This window comes from Ammospiza caudacuta, chromosome 9 (assembly GCF_027887145.1).
Source record: "Ammospiza caudacuta isolate bAmmCau1 chromosome 9, bAmmCau1.pri, whole genome shotgun sequence".
Classification (NCBI taxonomy): Eukaryota; Metazoa; Chordata; class Aves; order Passeriformes; family Passerellidae; genus Ammospiza; species Ammospiza caudacuta.
Genome location: NC_080601.1, coordinates 38,278,612 through 38,291,681, shown reverse-complemented (window position 1 = coordinate 38,291,681; position 13,070 = coordinate 38,278,612). Strand labels below are relative to the sequence as shown.

General features: G+C 49.8%; 1 protein-coding gene across 1 annotated transcript in view; it reads left to right on the top strand.

Moving 5' to 3' along the window:
* The window catches only part of TCERG1L (transcription elongation regulator 1 like), a 52,401-nt gene extending 47,145 nt beyond the window's left edge, over positions 1-5,256 (top strand). Inside the window, exons 12-13 of the mRNA XM_058810735.1 lie at positions 2,309-2,427; positions 4,416-5,256. Of these exons, the coding sequence (XP_058666718.1) occupies positions 2,309-2,427; positions 4,416-4,572 (276 nt within the window). The 3' untranslated portion in view covers positions 4,573-5,256. The remainder of the gene's footprint in view (positions 1-2,308; positions 2,428-4,415) is intronic.
* The last annotated feature ends 7,814 nt before the right edge of the window (positions 5,257-13,070 follow it).

Below are 13,070 nucleotides of genomic sequence, written 5' to 3'. Positions count from 1 at the left end.
TTTGCCTGGGGACACACACGGGTTTGGCTCTGCCCATCGGGGGGATGCTCACCAGGCACAGGGTGGGGTTTGGGGTCTGGGAGCCGGGCTTGACTCCATGGGGTTTTGGGGGCTCTGGGAGCTGGACTCTGTGGGGTTTGGGGGGTCTGGGAGTTGTGAGTCCCTTCCCATCAGGATATTCTGTGGTTCCCAGGGCTCTCTCCTTGGACAAGCAGGGCCTCCAAGGGTTGATCACAGGGACCTTTGGTGTGCAGAAACAGCTCCTGAGCCTGGAAAACCTGGGAATGGGGAAATGGGAATGGGGAATTGGGAATGGGGAACTGGGAATGGGAAATTGGGAATGGGGAACTGGGAATGGGGAATTGGGAATGGGGATCTGGGAATGGGGAACTGGGAATGAGGAACTGGGAATGGGGAATTGGGAATGGGGAACTGGGAATGGGGAATTGGGAATGGGGAATTGGGAATGGGGACCTGGGAATGGGGAATTGGGAATGGGGATCTGGGAATGGGAAATTGGGAATGGGAAATTGGGAATGGGGAATTGGGAATGGGGATCTGGGAATGGGAAATTGGGAATGGGGAACCTGGGAATAGGGGACCTGGGAATGGGGAACTGGGAATGGGGACCTGGGAATGGGGAATTGGGAATGGGGAATTGGGAATGGGGACCTGGGAATGGGGAACCTGGGAATGGGGAATTGGGAATAGGGAATTGGGAATGGGGACCTGGGAATGGGGAATTGGGAATGGGGATCTGGGAATGGGAAATTGGGAATGGGAAATTGGGAATGGGGAATTGGGAATGGGGATCTGGGAATGGGAAATTGGGAATGGGGAATTGGGAATGGGGAACTGGGAATGGGAAATTGGGAATGGGGAATTGGGAATGGGGAACTGGGAATGGGAAATTGGGAATGGGGAATTGGGAATGGGGACCTGGGAATGGGGAATTGGGAATTGGGAATGGGGAACCTGGGAATGGGGAACCTGGGAATGGGGAATTGGGAATGGGGAACTGGGAATGGGGAACCTGGGAATGGGGAATTGGGAATGGGGAACTGGGAATGGGAAATTGGGAATGGGGATCTGGGAATGGGAAATTGGGAATGGGGAACCTGGGAATGGGGACCTGGGAATAGGGAATTGGGAATGGGGACCTGGGAATGGGGAATTGGGAATGGGGATCTGGGAATGGGAAATTGGGAATGGGGAATTGGGAATGGGGGTCTGGGAATGGGGAACTGGGAATGGGGACCTGGGAATGGGGACCTGGCTGTAGGAGGAAAATGGCTCCAAGGGAACAGTTCTACCCTGGATTATTGGGATAGTGCAGAGACACTGCTGGATTTCCATTGTTTATGACCTTTTCCAGGAGTCTGGCAGGGATTGGTGCTGACCCCACAGGACAGAGCGCTGGGGGCTCTCTGCCAGGGTTGGGTTTTTCTGGGGAGCTCCAAAGGGATGTGGGGCTTTGCTGCCTTGGTAATTTGGGCATTAATTATCACCAAAGTCTGCAGATGAGTCTACAGAATTCAGGAGAGATGCAGGGATTTGCAGAGAAGGTGAACACTGCTGTTCTGTGGTTATTTCTCTCCCTTAAAAGTCTTTTGTCATCCTGCAGAAGGAATAATTTTTAATATTGAATCGTCCATTTTTTAAATAAACAGGATGAAAAATGAACTTATTCCATATTGTCCCGTGGTTCTCCAGAGTGCTTCCTGTAGGTATTTACCACAGGACTGGGCACATACATCTTCATTTGCTCCCTCTCCAATATCTCCTTTCCTAAGGAAAAAAAAGTGAAACAAAATAATAAGGAAACACAGGAATGAAAATGTATGAAGAGCTGCCAGGATGGAAAGGGCTGCTAAAGAGCCTGAGCAGGGAGTTTGGGATTCATTTCAGGGAATGGGCAAGGACAGCACCTGGGCACGATGAGTCAATCCAGAGACATTCCTGGGAGCCATGGAATCATTTTATCAGCCATGGAATCATTTTATTGGCCATGGAATCATCATTTTATCAGCCATGGAATCATCATTTCATCAGCCATGGCAGGGCTGGCGCTGGCTGGGCTTTGAGTCCTTCCTGCCCAAACCAGTCTGGGCCTCTGGGATCAACAGCAGCACTGCTGCCCTTTAATTAAATGCCCAATTACTGCAGGACAGAGGGCCAGTCCTTGGAGGTGATGGGATAAAAACTGCTGGGCACGTGGGGAGGCAGATGAGGACTGCAGGCCCTGGGCTTGCCAAATCCCCCAAGGCTTTGTCCGTAACTCCTTGTCCTGGCTCCCTTCCCTGGGCAGATTTTCGAGCAGTTTGTCAAGACCCGGGTCAGGGAGGAGTACAAAGAGAAGAAGAACAAGCTGCTGTTGGCCAAGGAAGAATTCAAGAAGCTTCTGGAAGAATCCAAGTTATCCCCAAGGTGGGTATTGCCATAGGAAGGGTTGGGAAGCTTGGCTTGGTCATTTAGGCTGAGCTTTTCAGCCCAGAATTCTTCCTAGCAAGAGGAAGATGCCAGTTCCAGTGCTGGGGTGGCATCTCTTCCCTGGTATTTTCCTGTATTTTGTTGTTTTCCTGGGAGAGGAAATGTTCCATCTGTGTCTCCCACCCTCCCTCTCTCTGTCCCTTTCCCTCTCCCTCTCTCCCTCAGAACGTGCAGCACTTTGCACAGCACATTTATTTTATATCCTGTATATGCAGTGATTATAGAACGCACATTACTTATGGAAAATCAGTACCACAATGTTCAGTCTCATCCATATTACACATGCAGGTGTAATTACTCAGAAATTGCATTTAGTCTTGGGCTTTGGTGGAAGAGAAATATAATTTCTCAAAGTTCCTGTTAATGCCATGCCATTAAATTCATGGAATGTGTCCCTGCCCATGGCAGGGGGCTGGAACAAGGTGATCTGTGAGATTCCTCCCAACCCAAACCCTTCTGTGGCTCCATGATTCTGTCATTAAATTAAAATACAGCAATTGTGCAAGGCACACTTTATGTTTTACTTTGTTTTTCTCGTGGTGGATCCAGACTCACACAGTGGCAGTGGCAATGCTTAGGGCAGTGCTTTCTCATTTGTAAATTACATGAAAATAAAGAGGTTTATATTATAAATATTGTTAAATTGCTGGAACAAAGAAATGACTGTTTTCTCTGATAAAAAATTCAGACAATTATTCAGCACGACCCGTGTGGGCACATGGATCCAAACAGCACGTGGGGCTGGAATAATTGTAATTACAAGAAATATTTTACAACAAAATTAGGGATATTCTGGGCTGATTTCCCACTCAAACTCTGCTTCCAGCACTGATATTCCCAGTGCCCAGGGGAAAAGCTGTGCTGGCCCAGAGGCCAGGGGCATTTCACCCCTGAAGGGTTTGGGAGCTGACTGTGACAACAAAGCATTGAGGAAGCTCCTCTCCCTGCCTTGATTTAGGCAGACAATGAGAGGAATAAATCCCAAATATTTCCAATAAAAAGCAAAGAGTCACCTTGGGGAAAGGAGCCGGGCATGCAGCCTGAAAGGCAATGAAGGTAGAAAACCCTGCTAGGAGGGAGCTCGCTTGGAAATACAAAACATGCAGGAGCTGAAATAAAACCTCCCTGTCACTGCTCTGTGAGCGTGGCTTTAATGGCTCAGCACCCCCTGCCAGCCACCAGCCCTTCTGAAATGCCATTTTAATCCTTGCTGGCTGCCCCAGTGCCCAGAGCCCTCGTGGGGGCTCACCTTCCTCCACCCCAGGAGGAAGAGGAGGATTCTCCATCCTGTTCCTGTCACCCATTCCCATTCCCTGGTTCTTGGTGTGGTTGCAGAGCAGGAGCCTGGGGGTGGCTGTGATGGTGTTCACAGGGGTCCCAGGATGAGGGGAGAGACGAGGATCTGGCTCCATGTTTCACAAGGCTGATTTATTATTTTATGATATAGATTACATTAAAACATACTAAAAGAATAGAAGAAAGGATTTCATCAGAAGGCTGGCTAAGAATAGAATAGGAAAGAATGATAACAAAGCTTTGTGGCTCAGCTCTCTGTCCAAGCCAGCTGACTGTGATTGGCCATTAATTAGAAACAACCCCATGAGACCAATCCCAGCTGCACCTGTTGCATCCCACAGCAGCAGATAACCATTGTTTGCATTTTGTTCCTGAGGCCTCCCAGCTTCTCAGGAGGAAAACTCCTAAGGAAAGGATTTTCCATGACAAGGTGTCTGTGACAGGTGCCAGGCACTGCCCCAGTGCCCAGTCCCCTTTTCCATGCCCTGGTTCTTGGTGTGGGTGCAGTGCAGGAGCCCGGGGGTGCCAGGCACTGCCCCAGCTGCCCCACCTGGGGGTGCCAGGCACTGCCCCAGCTGCCCAGTCCCCTTTTCCCAGGACAACCTTCAGGGACTTTGCCTTTTCCACAGGACAACCTTCAAGGAGTTTGCCGAGAAGCACGGCCGGGACCAGCGCTTCCGCCTCGTCCCGAAGAAGAAGGACCAGGAGCATTTCTTCAACCAGTTCATCCTCATCCTCAAAAAGAGGGACAAGGAAAACAGGATAAGGCTGCGGAAAATGAGATAAGAGCAAGTGGAGCTGGCAATAAAGACGCGTGCCCGGGCTGGGCTGCGGGAAGGGGTTCCAGGAAGGAGAAAACGCTCGGGGTCCCAGAGCAGCACCAGGAGTGGGAGGTCAAAGCTGCCTCTGAAGGGAGTTTGGGGAGCACCCACTGCAGTGGGGAAGGCTGTTCTGCAGGAATGGGAAAGATATTCTGTTCTCAAAGAATTAATGTTTCATATTGAAGCTCTCTTTTGTACAACATCCAGAGTTCGATGCATTTCTAATTGCCATGATATGTCGATCCCTTAATTGTTTTAATTATGCAAATTACTTGTAATATACACAAGTTATGACTCCGATGCAGATTTATAATTAAGCAGAAGCAGATGCCATCCAGAGCAATCTCAAGGCATTTCCATCATTTAGGGGAAGTATCTCAAGCAATCTTTTGGCACCTCTGCATTCCCACCAAGCGTGTGGGGCCTGGTGGTCTGCAGGACCCGCTCCCGCTGCTCATCCGTCTCTGTCCAGTCCTTGAGTAGTAGTAAGCAGCTATTCATTGTAAATCTTGGTGAAGAGTGTGGAAACCTTGGCACGTGTTCCATGGGAGAGCTCTCCGGCCCAGGACTTTGCCGTGGGCAGGGTTCCCCTCAGCCTTCCAACCCCAGTTCTGTGGTGAAGCCATCCCAGTTGGATTTGGGTTCTGTTCCTGTGTGTGAAGAGTCTGCATGAGATTTTTCTCATCATATTTGTATAAATAAATATTTAACTTTTGTAATTAAGAAGCATTTCAAGCCTGATTTCAGGGGGGAAGCTTTTTGAAGAGGTTTTTATTTGCCAGAACTCGAGCGGAAAATGCTGTCAGGGACGGGGTGGGGGTTGTTGGGGTGTCTGTGCAGGACCAGGGGTTGGACTGGATCCTTGTGGGTCCCTTCTAGCTTGGGACACTCTGGGATTCCAGGAAATAATGGGGAAGATAACACAGGGCTGGTCATTTTTACTGGAGAGATGGAAAACCAGAGGGGGCTCCTGCAAATGATTTGTGTGCAAATTCCAGTGAGATCCATCGGAAATCTGAGGATATTGGGAACAAAAGAGTCACTCTGGCTGCACAGGTAGGATATTGTGGCTGGAGGGACATCAGGAGATCTCTGTCCTGCTCCAAAGATGCTCTAATTGTGATTCTTTTTCCCAGGAGACCTAAATTTTAAGTTATTGCTCCTTAAATCCATAGACTTCTGTTTGCTTGGAGCGAGAGAGAGACTTTCTCCAACTCCCAGTAATTTTTATTTGGGTGTGTGCTGGATATTTTTGTAATCAAGGCGATAAATGAACTTTCTGCTGCCTCGGAAAAATGAACTTGCAATACCTCAGAGTGCCAGGACAAGGGGGAATGGCTGCCCAGTGCCAGAGGGCAGGGCCAGTGGGACACTGGGAGGGGATTCCTGGCTGAGGGGTGGGCAGGGACAGGGAACGGGGCTGTCCCGGGCCAGTCCAGGCGCTGCTTGCCGTGCTCTGCAGCCTCCACGGTTCCACATCCCCGAGGGATCCACTGCAGCTGCTCCTGCTCAGGTGGGTGCCCTGGGGCCTCTGGATGGCTGCATTTTGTTCAGTTTTCAGGGTGGAAAAACACGTCAAGGAGCGGAATGGATTTAATTATTTTTAACGGTTTTTAATGGTTTTTAGTGGTTTTCAGTTCAACCAAGAGCACTGAGAGACATCCCTGGAAGCTCCCCAGACAGCCAGGCCAGGCATGGGGAGCAGCTTCATTTGGAGCTGGTTGGATCACAGGGAGGAGAATGAACCCAGGGTATCTCCAGAAGGAGCTTGGGGTTTGCCTCCCCCAGGACAAGGCACTGAAAATTAGGAAATCGTCATTAAAAGCTAAATTATGGTGGAGCGGGCTGCCAAGGACTTGAACAGGTTCATTTTGGTTTCACGTGCCAATAAAATGCTGCTGATGGCTTTGCTTGGGTAATGTGAGGAGCAGTTTGTGTGCTGGCATCCTTGGCTGGCTTGTACTGGTCTGAACCCAAGATAAATAGGAAAAAAATCAAAGGTGATAATATTATGTGGCTTTCTTCATTTAGGTAAAATCCTGAAGGAACAAACTGTGCACAATGTGGGCAATGTGAAGGAGTGCAAAGGATGATTTTGGGAGGTTTTGGAGAGTTTGGGATGGATTTTTCTCTGCTTTTCAGCCTCCCAACAAGGCTAGAGATATTTTAGTGGTTGAGCAAGAGTTAAAGCCATTTTGGTTCTCTTTTTGAAGTACTTTGTGATTTATTTTTTTTTAACTCAGTTCTTTGTATTTTGATTTCTGTGCCCAGGTTTACTTTGGTAAATATTGCTTTCATGGCACCCCCCTGGGAGCAGCTTTCCCTGTTGCTGTGATCTTTGCTGGGAGAGCTAATCCCGAGCAGAAATGAAGAGAAGTCAGAGAAATGAGAACAAATGATGGCAGAGTTCCCAGGAGACTCTGAATTTACTCCTCTGGATTCAGAGAGATGCTCTGGGTGTGTTTGTGAGCAATTCCAGCTGGTTGATGCTCAAGGGCCAGTGCAGTGTCCCTGCCTTGTGTTTGCCTGGCACTGGCCCTTCCCAAGGAATTCTCACTGCTCAGAGCAATCCTGGCACTTCCCCGTGGGCTCCTTCCACCTGAGGTTCCTGTGTTTGAAGGCTCCACACTGGGAAGGGAAATGGGACAAACTGGGAATGCTGGAAATGCAGAAATGATGTTTTTCCTTGAAAGGGAAAACTCCGTCCCCGTTCCAAGGAAAAACATCATTTCTGCATTCCCAGTTTGTCCCAGTTTCCCTTGCCAGAGACAGACCTGGAGCTGGCTGGGAGCTTTCAGGGGTTTGTGAGAAGTTCCTCTCAGACAGGGAACTGGGTTCAGCCCTGACTGGATGCTTCACATTTGTCAAAATTGCTTTAAATTGAACCTTTTTCCCTCCTCTCCTGGGAGGGAGGGAGGAGCCTCCAACTGCTTTCTGATTGTTGTATTTCCTGATCCAGGTGCTCAGCAGGGCTTGGCTGTGGGAGAGAAGCAAGGATTTATTTTTGTTCTTTTTTTAAATAATGAATAGTCAGTGAGACGATCCTGAGTTCTCACCTTCACTGCAGACCACAATCCCTTTGCCTTCTTTAATAGAAGTGAATAATTTGCCAATATTTAACTCTGGGGATAATTTTCAAGGTAAATCATTGAATGGTCTGGCTTGGAAGGGACCTTTAAGATCATCTCCTTCCCCCAGTGCCTTGTATAGCTCATTTTGGAGTCAGCTGCTGATAAAATGAAGGGTTTGATTTCAAAAAAGGCAAGGAAATCTTTGCCAATTCACATAGCATTCTCTGAACACTCCTTTCTCAGCTTGTTATTTATTTAGAGAGAAAAACCCAGTCTTTGTAAATCTCCTGCTTGCTTGAGCTCACATCCCAGGCAGCTTTTCAAGGACGTGGGGTCTCCAGCTCTGCTGGGACATGTCTGAGCTGGGAGGAATCACTGAAACCTCTCCAAATGAACCTTTCCACGTTCACCTGTTGGAGTCAATGTGGCCATCACTGGTTGTGAAGCAATGACGCCAGGTGGGGATTGACCATCAGAATTCCCAGAGCTGCCCCTGCATCCCTGGCAGTGCCCAGGGCCAGGCTGGAGCACCTGGGACAGTGGGAGGTGTCCCTGCCGTGGCTGGGGTGGCACTGGGTGGGATTTGGGGTCCCTCCAACCCAGAGCAGTCAGTTCTTGGACCAGGCTTTACCCCATGAACAAAAATATCCTTTTTTGTAATATATATATTTCTCTTTTTTCTCCTTTGAAGAGAAAAGCTTTTCCCTGGAATCACAGCAAAGCTGTGCTTCTGCTTGGAACAGGCACTGCCTGCAAAACAAGAATTCATTTAACTTTAAAGAGCATTTTTAATAAAGACCTTCTCCATCTGAGGGGGCTGCGAGTGTAGGCACGGTAGGCTGAGCCTTTCAAGGCCCGTGTTTTGTTTGTATTAAAAATAATTTTCCCCTCAGATGTGATGTTTTTCCTCCTAAAAGAATAAAATATTGATTTAATAATTCAGACACAGTCAGCTGGAGGTTGACGTGTCTGGATGCTCTGCACAGATCTCCTTACAAATTGCAGCTGTGTGTTTTTATGGCTTTATTGTGAAACAAACGCTGCTCCTGTATCCACCAGAACATCTCAATGTGGCTGAGATGTTACCAAGGCAGGGAAAACCCTCTGGAATCAGGAGCTGATTCACAGAGAGGGAATGGAGGGGGCAGAGCCCAACCCTGCCCAGGGTTGGGGAAACAGATCTGGGGGCTCTGGGGAGTGCCCATCCCTGGGGTGACACCTGGGCACCTGTGGAGGTGGCACCTGGGGACACACCTGGGCAGGGCTGGGCAGGGTTAAAGAACAAAGCAGGGATTTATTCCAGGGAAATCATTCCCTCACAGGACACACCTGGGGCAGTGATGCTCAGAGCTCCCTGGAACAGAGGTAAAGAATAAAGCAGGGATTTATTCCAAGGCTCACAGGACACACCTTGGGCCGTGGCTCCAGCCCAATCTCACACTTTGGTCAGTTCTGCTCCATTTCCGTGCTGGGTTCAGTGCCCAATCCCAGCTCCAGGGACGCAGTCCCACCCTCCATCCCCTGCTCTGGGCACTTTTGGGGCTGAGGCTGCAGCGCTGTCCTTGGTTCTGGGGCTGGAAAGGATTGCTGTGTGTGCTGGGCTGTGGGCAGAGCTGCTGGCACTGGGTGTGGGGTGCAGGAAAAGGATTGCTGTGTGTGCTGGGCTGTGGGCACAGCTGCTGGCACTGGGTGTGGGGTGCAGGAAAAGGATTGCTGTGTGTGCTGGGCTGTGGGCACAGCTGCTGGCACTGGGTGTGGGGTGCAGGAAAAGGATTGCTGTGTGTGCTGGGCTGTGGGCAGAGCTGCTGGCACTGGGTGTGGGGTGCAGGGGCACCCTGGGGCAGGGCAGAACCTGGAATAGCAGGGCTGGAACTGAAGGGATGGCCTGGGCACTGCTGGCTGGGTCTGGGGGCTGCTCCAACCTCCCCATTCCTGTGGTTCTGTGCCTGAGCAGCTCCCAGCCCTGGCCACCTTCAGGGGCTGCTCTGGCCCCAAAGCAGTCCCCTCTAAGGGGTACTGGGATGTCACAATACAAGCAGACAGAACTCCTGTTCCTTCCTGCAGAAAAGCTGGATCTTTAGTGCACAGCTCATGTTTTACAGGGATGTCAGAAGGCACCGTGCTAAATCCAGCTGCTTAACAAAGCTTTGAAGCTCAGCTCATTGCCTGGTGATGGCTGTTGCACATGGCTACCAAACCGCTCTGTTTCTGCACAGTTTATGTGTTTTCATCACAGGACAGATTCCTCGGGGTTTTTTAGCTGCTGGCTGCACTTGGCTGAGGTTACAGGCCTAAGCCATGACTTTACAAAGCCTTTCCTTCCTGGCTTTTTACCTCCATGCAACACTGGGACTCCTTTTCCCTGGGACAGTTTCCAGCCCTGCCCTGTCCCAGTGAGGCTGGCACGGTGCTGCCTCGGGGCTGTGGGTGCTGCCAGGAGCTGCTCTGCCCTGTGCTGGGAATAAAGGGATTGCTGGACATAAAGGGGGTTTCTGGACATAAAAGGAATTTCTGGACATAAAGGAGATTTCTGGACATAAAGGGGTTTCTATACACAAAGGGGGTTCCTGTACATAGAGGGGGTTTCTGTACACAAAGGGGTTTCTGGACACCAAGGGGGTTTCTGTACATAGAGGGGGTTTCTGTACATAGAGGGGGTTTCTGTACACAAAGGGGTTTCTGTACACAAAGGGGTTTCTGGACACAAAGGGGTTTCTGGACACAAAGGGGTTTCTGGGCCCTGCAGTCCCTGGGTGCTGTGGGCTCAGTCAGGGATCAGTGGCTGTGGCTGAAGGCCCAGGAGAGGTCTCAGCACAGCAGCATTGATGGTCTCTCCTCTCTGGCATTGGCAGCAGAGGAGTCCAGGTGAGGCACTGATGGGTTTTGGCTTCTCACTAATTAAAAATGAGTAAATCTTTCAAGTCACTGCCTCTGCTTTCTGTTGCTGAGGTCTCAGCAGTGCACAGAGAGAGTGTGCTCCATGTCAGCCTCTGAAATTGCTGCACCAAAACCTCCATTGCCCTGGGATGCCCTGGGGAAAGCACAACAGTGAACTGCTTAAAAATTAAAGTCTTTGCTTTGGGCACTTTCTGAAAAAAAAAATCCATTTTGACTTTCAATTAAAAAAAAAAAAACAAAACAAAGGAGACTATGAATTGCAATGCAGAAATGAGGAGCAGAACTATCCTGTCACTGCCTCCGTGAGCTGCAGTCAGGCTTGTGTGTAAATTATTCTGTTTATTGGGAGCGCTGCCTGCAGAGCTGAGGTCCAGCACCAGCAGGACGTGGAGAGAGAAAGGCAGCATTTCCTGCCAGCCTTGCTGTGTCCTTGGGCATTCCACACATTCCACACCCATCCTCTGCCCGAGGGGAGATCCTGGGCAGGGCAGTCCAAGCAGGCTCTGAGGGTGTTGGCTCCATGCCCTGGGGATGCCAGGGGAGATGATGCAGAGCCAGGAGAGAGCTCAGGGGGGAATGCTGGGCTCCCACCCCAAACCCAAACCAGCCCCAAACCCAATCCCAAATCCAAACCCAAACCCAGCCCCAAAACCATCCCGGGGGCTCTGGCAGGGACCTCTCACATGAGCCCCTTCCCAGACCTGTGCCCAGGCTCCTCCCTGGGATCCAGGGCAGCCACAGCTTCTCTGGGCACCCAGAATTTGTTACATTATATTTTATAATTTTATATTGTTTATATTTTATTTTAACATTAATCTATTATGTTATATAACTATTGATTAATTAATAATTAATACTCAATATAATAATTATAATAATAAATAATAATTATTATATTGATATAATGTATATAGTTTTGTATTATTTCTATAATTTTATACTATGCTATGTCATATTAGTGCAAATAAGCAAATGGGAAATAGGTTTAATCCCCTCCCCATTTCTGAGTTAAGCACAGTGCCTGTCTGAAGGGTCAGCGGGAGCCTGGCAATAAACCAGATTATCTTGGAGCAGTGAAGGGGCGTCAGCAGGGTGTGTGCTCCCACAGCTCAGCAGGTTGTTTAATTGATCCCACAATTGATTGGTCTCAGCTAATGACAATTGTGCCTCCTTGCCCTCCTGTCCTCGTGGACAGTGTGCTGGTGATGCCTTGTTCAGGCTGCCCCAGAGCAGAGGCTGGGCAGAGTCACAGAATACAGCAGGGATTTATCCAAAGCTTCTCCTCCGTGGACCCACCTTGGGCAGCACCAGAGCCCAGCCAGGGCTGCACCCAAGATGAACCAAAATGGCCCCAAAATGCACGGCCGGGCACGGGCTCTGTCCCTGGGATCAGCTCTGCTCCATTTGCACCTTGCAGTTCATTGTCCCATTGCAGCTTTAGCCCCTGCAGTCCCACCCTGCTTGTTTTTCTCTCTGCAGCCCACGGGGTTTGTGCTCCTGGGCTGAGATTTGGGTCATTTGTCCTTGGTGCCCAGCTGGAGCAGGAATTGTTTTGTGTCCCTGCTCTGTGCACAGAGCTCAGCATGCCTGATGTGAGCCCAGCCCCACACACTGAAGCAGCACAGAATGGGAAAGAGAAAAGCCAAACCTGAGGAATCACCTCTTTCCTTGGGAAATCCCTGCTCAGCTGAGGAAGGGGGAACATCCCAGGACACTTGGCAGGATCCTGCCACACTCTTTTATCCCTTTATCCACTCCTTGGAAAATGATTCCCTCTCAGCCAAAAGAATGTGAAATCCAAATCAGTGCCCTTGCCCCTGACTGCCAGTGCAGAGATCAGAATGAGCTATCATTAAATTACATTCTGCTCTTTATTCCATTCTGCTTATGATGCCATTTTTCTCCCCATTCCAGCCATGGGATAAATGATTCCATTGTGCAGCCCCACTTTAAGGCCTGCCTGCAAGGATGGGATATTTATGTTAATCAGCCCCGTGCCTGCCTGCCATCCCCAGCCCTGCTCATTTGTCTCCTGGTGCCACTCCTGATTACCCACTTTGGGCACAGATTGCTGCAATCAGGGGGCAGGAGCAGCTCCCTGCACGGGGGCCTTGAATCAGTCTCCTGATCACAGCCACCATCCATTTCCTGGATAAATGCCTGTAACTTTGCACTTTGGGCATTCATTAACTAATTATTCCGCTGATTGCAAGGAGAGGCAGGTAGAGCTGTGAATAAACGTGCAGAAGCAGCATAGCAAGGTGAATGAAGAGCAGACCTGGGGCTACTGGAGACACAAATGAGGGTGGAGGGGCAGTTTTGATCCAGCCCCCAGCCCACTCCTGGGGCAGTTGTGGTGCCCAAGGAGGAGCTGTCCCAGCCTAGCTCACACACAGCACTGTGTAATTAACAGTACAAGGGGAGCAGAATGCTCAGGCACTGAGCTCTGTGCTCTGCCAGGTTCCCAAACTCATAAACACCAGGATTCAATAAT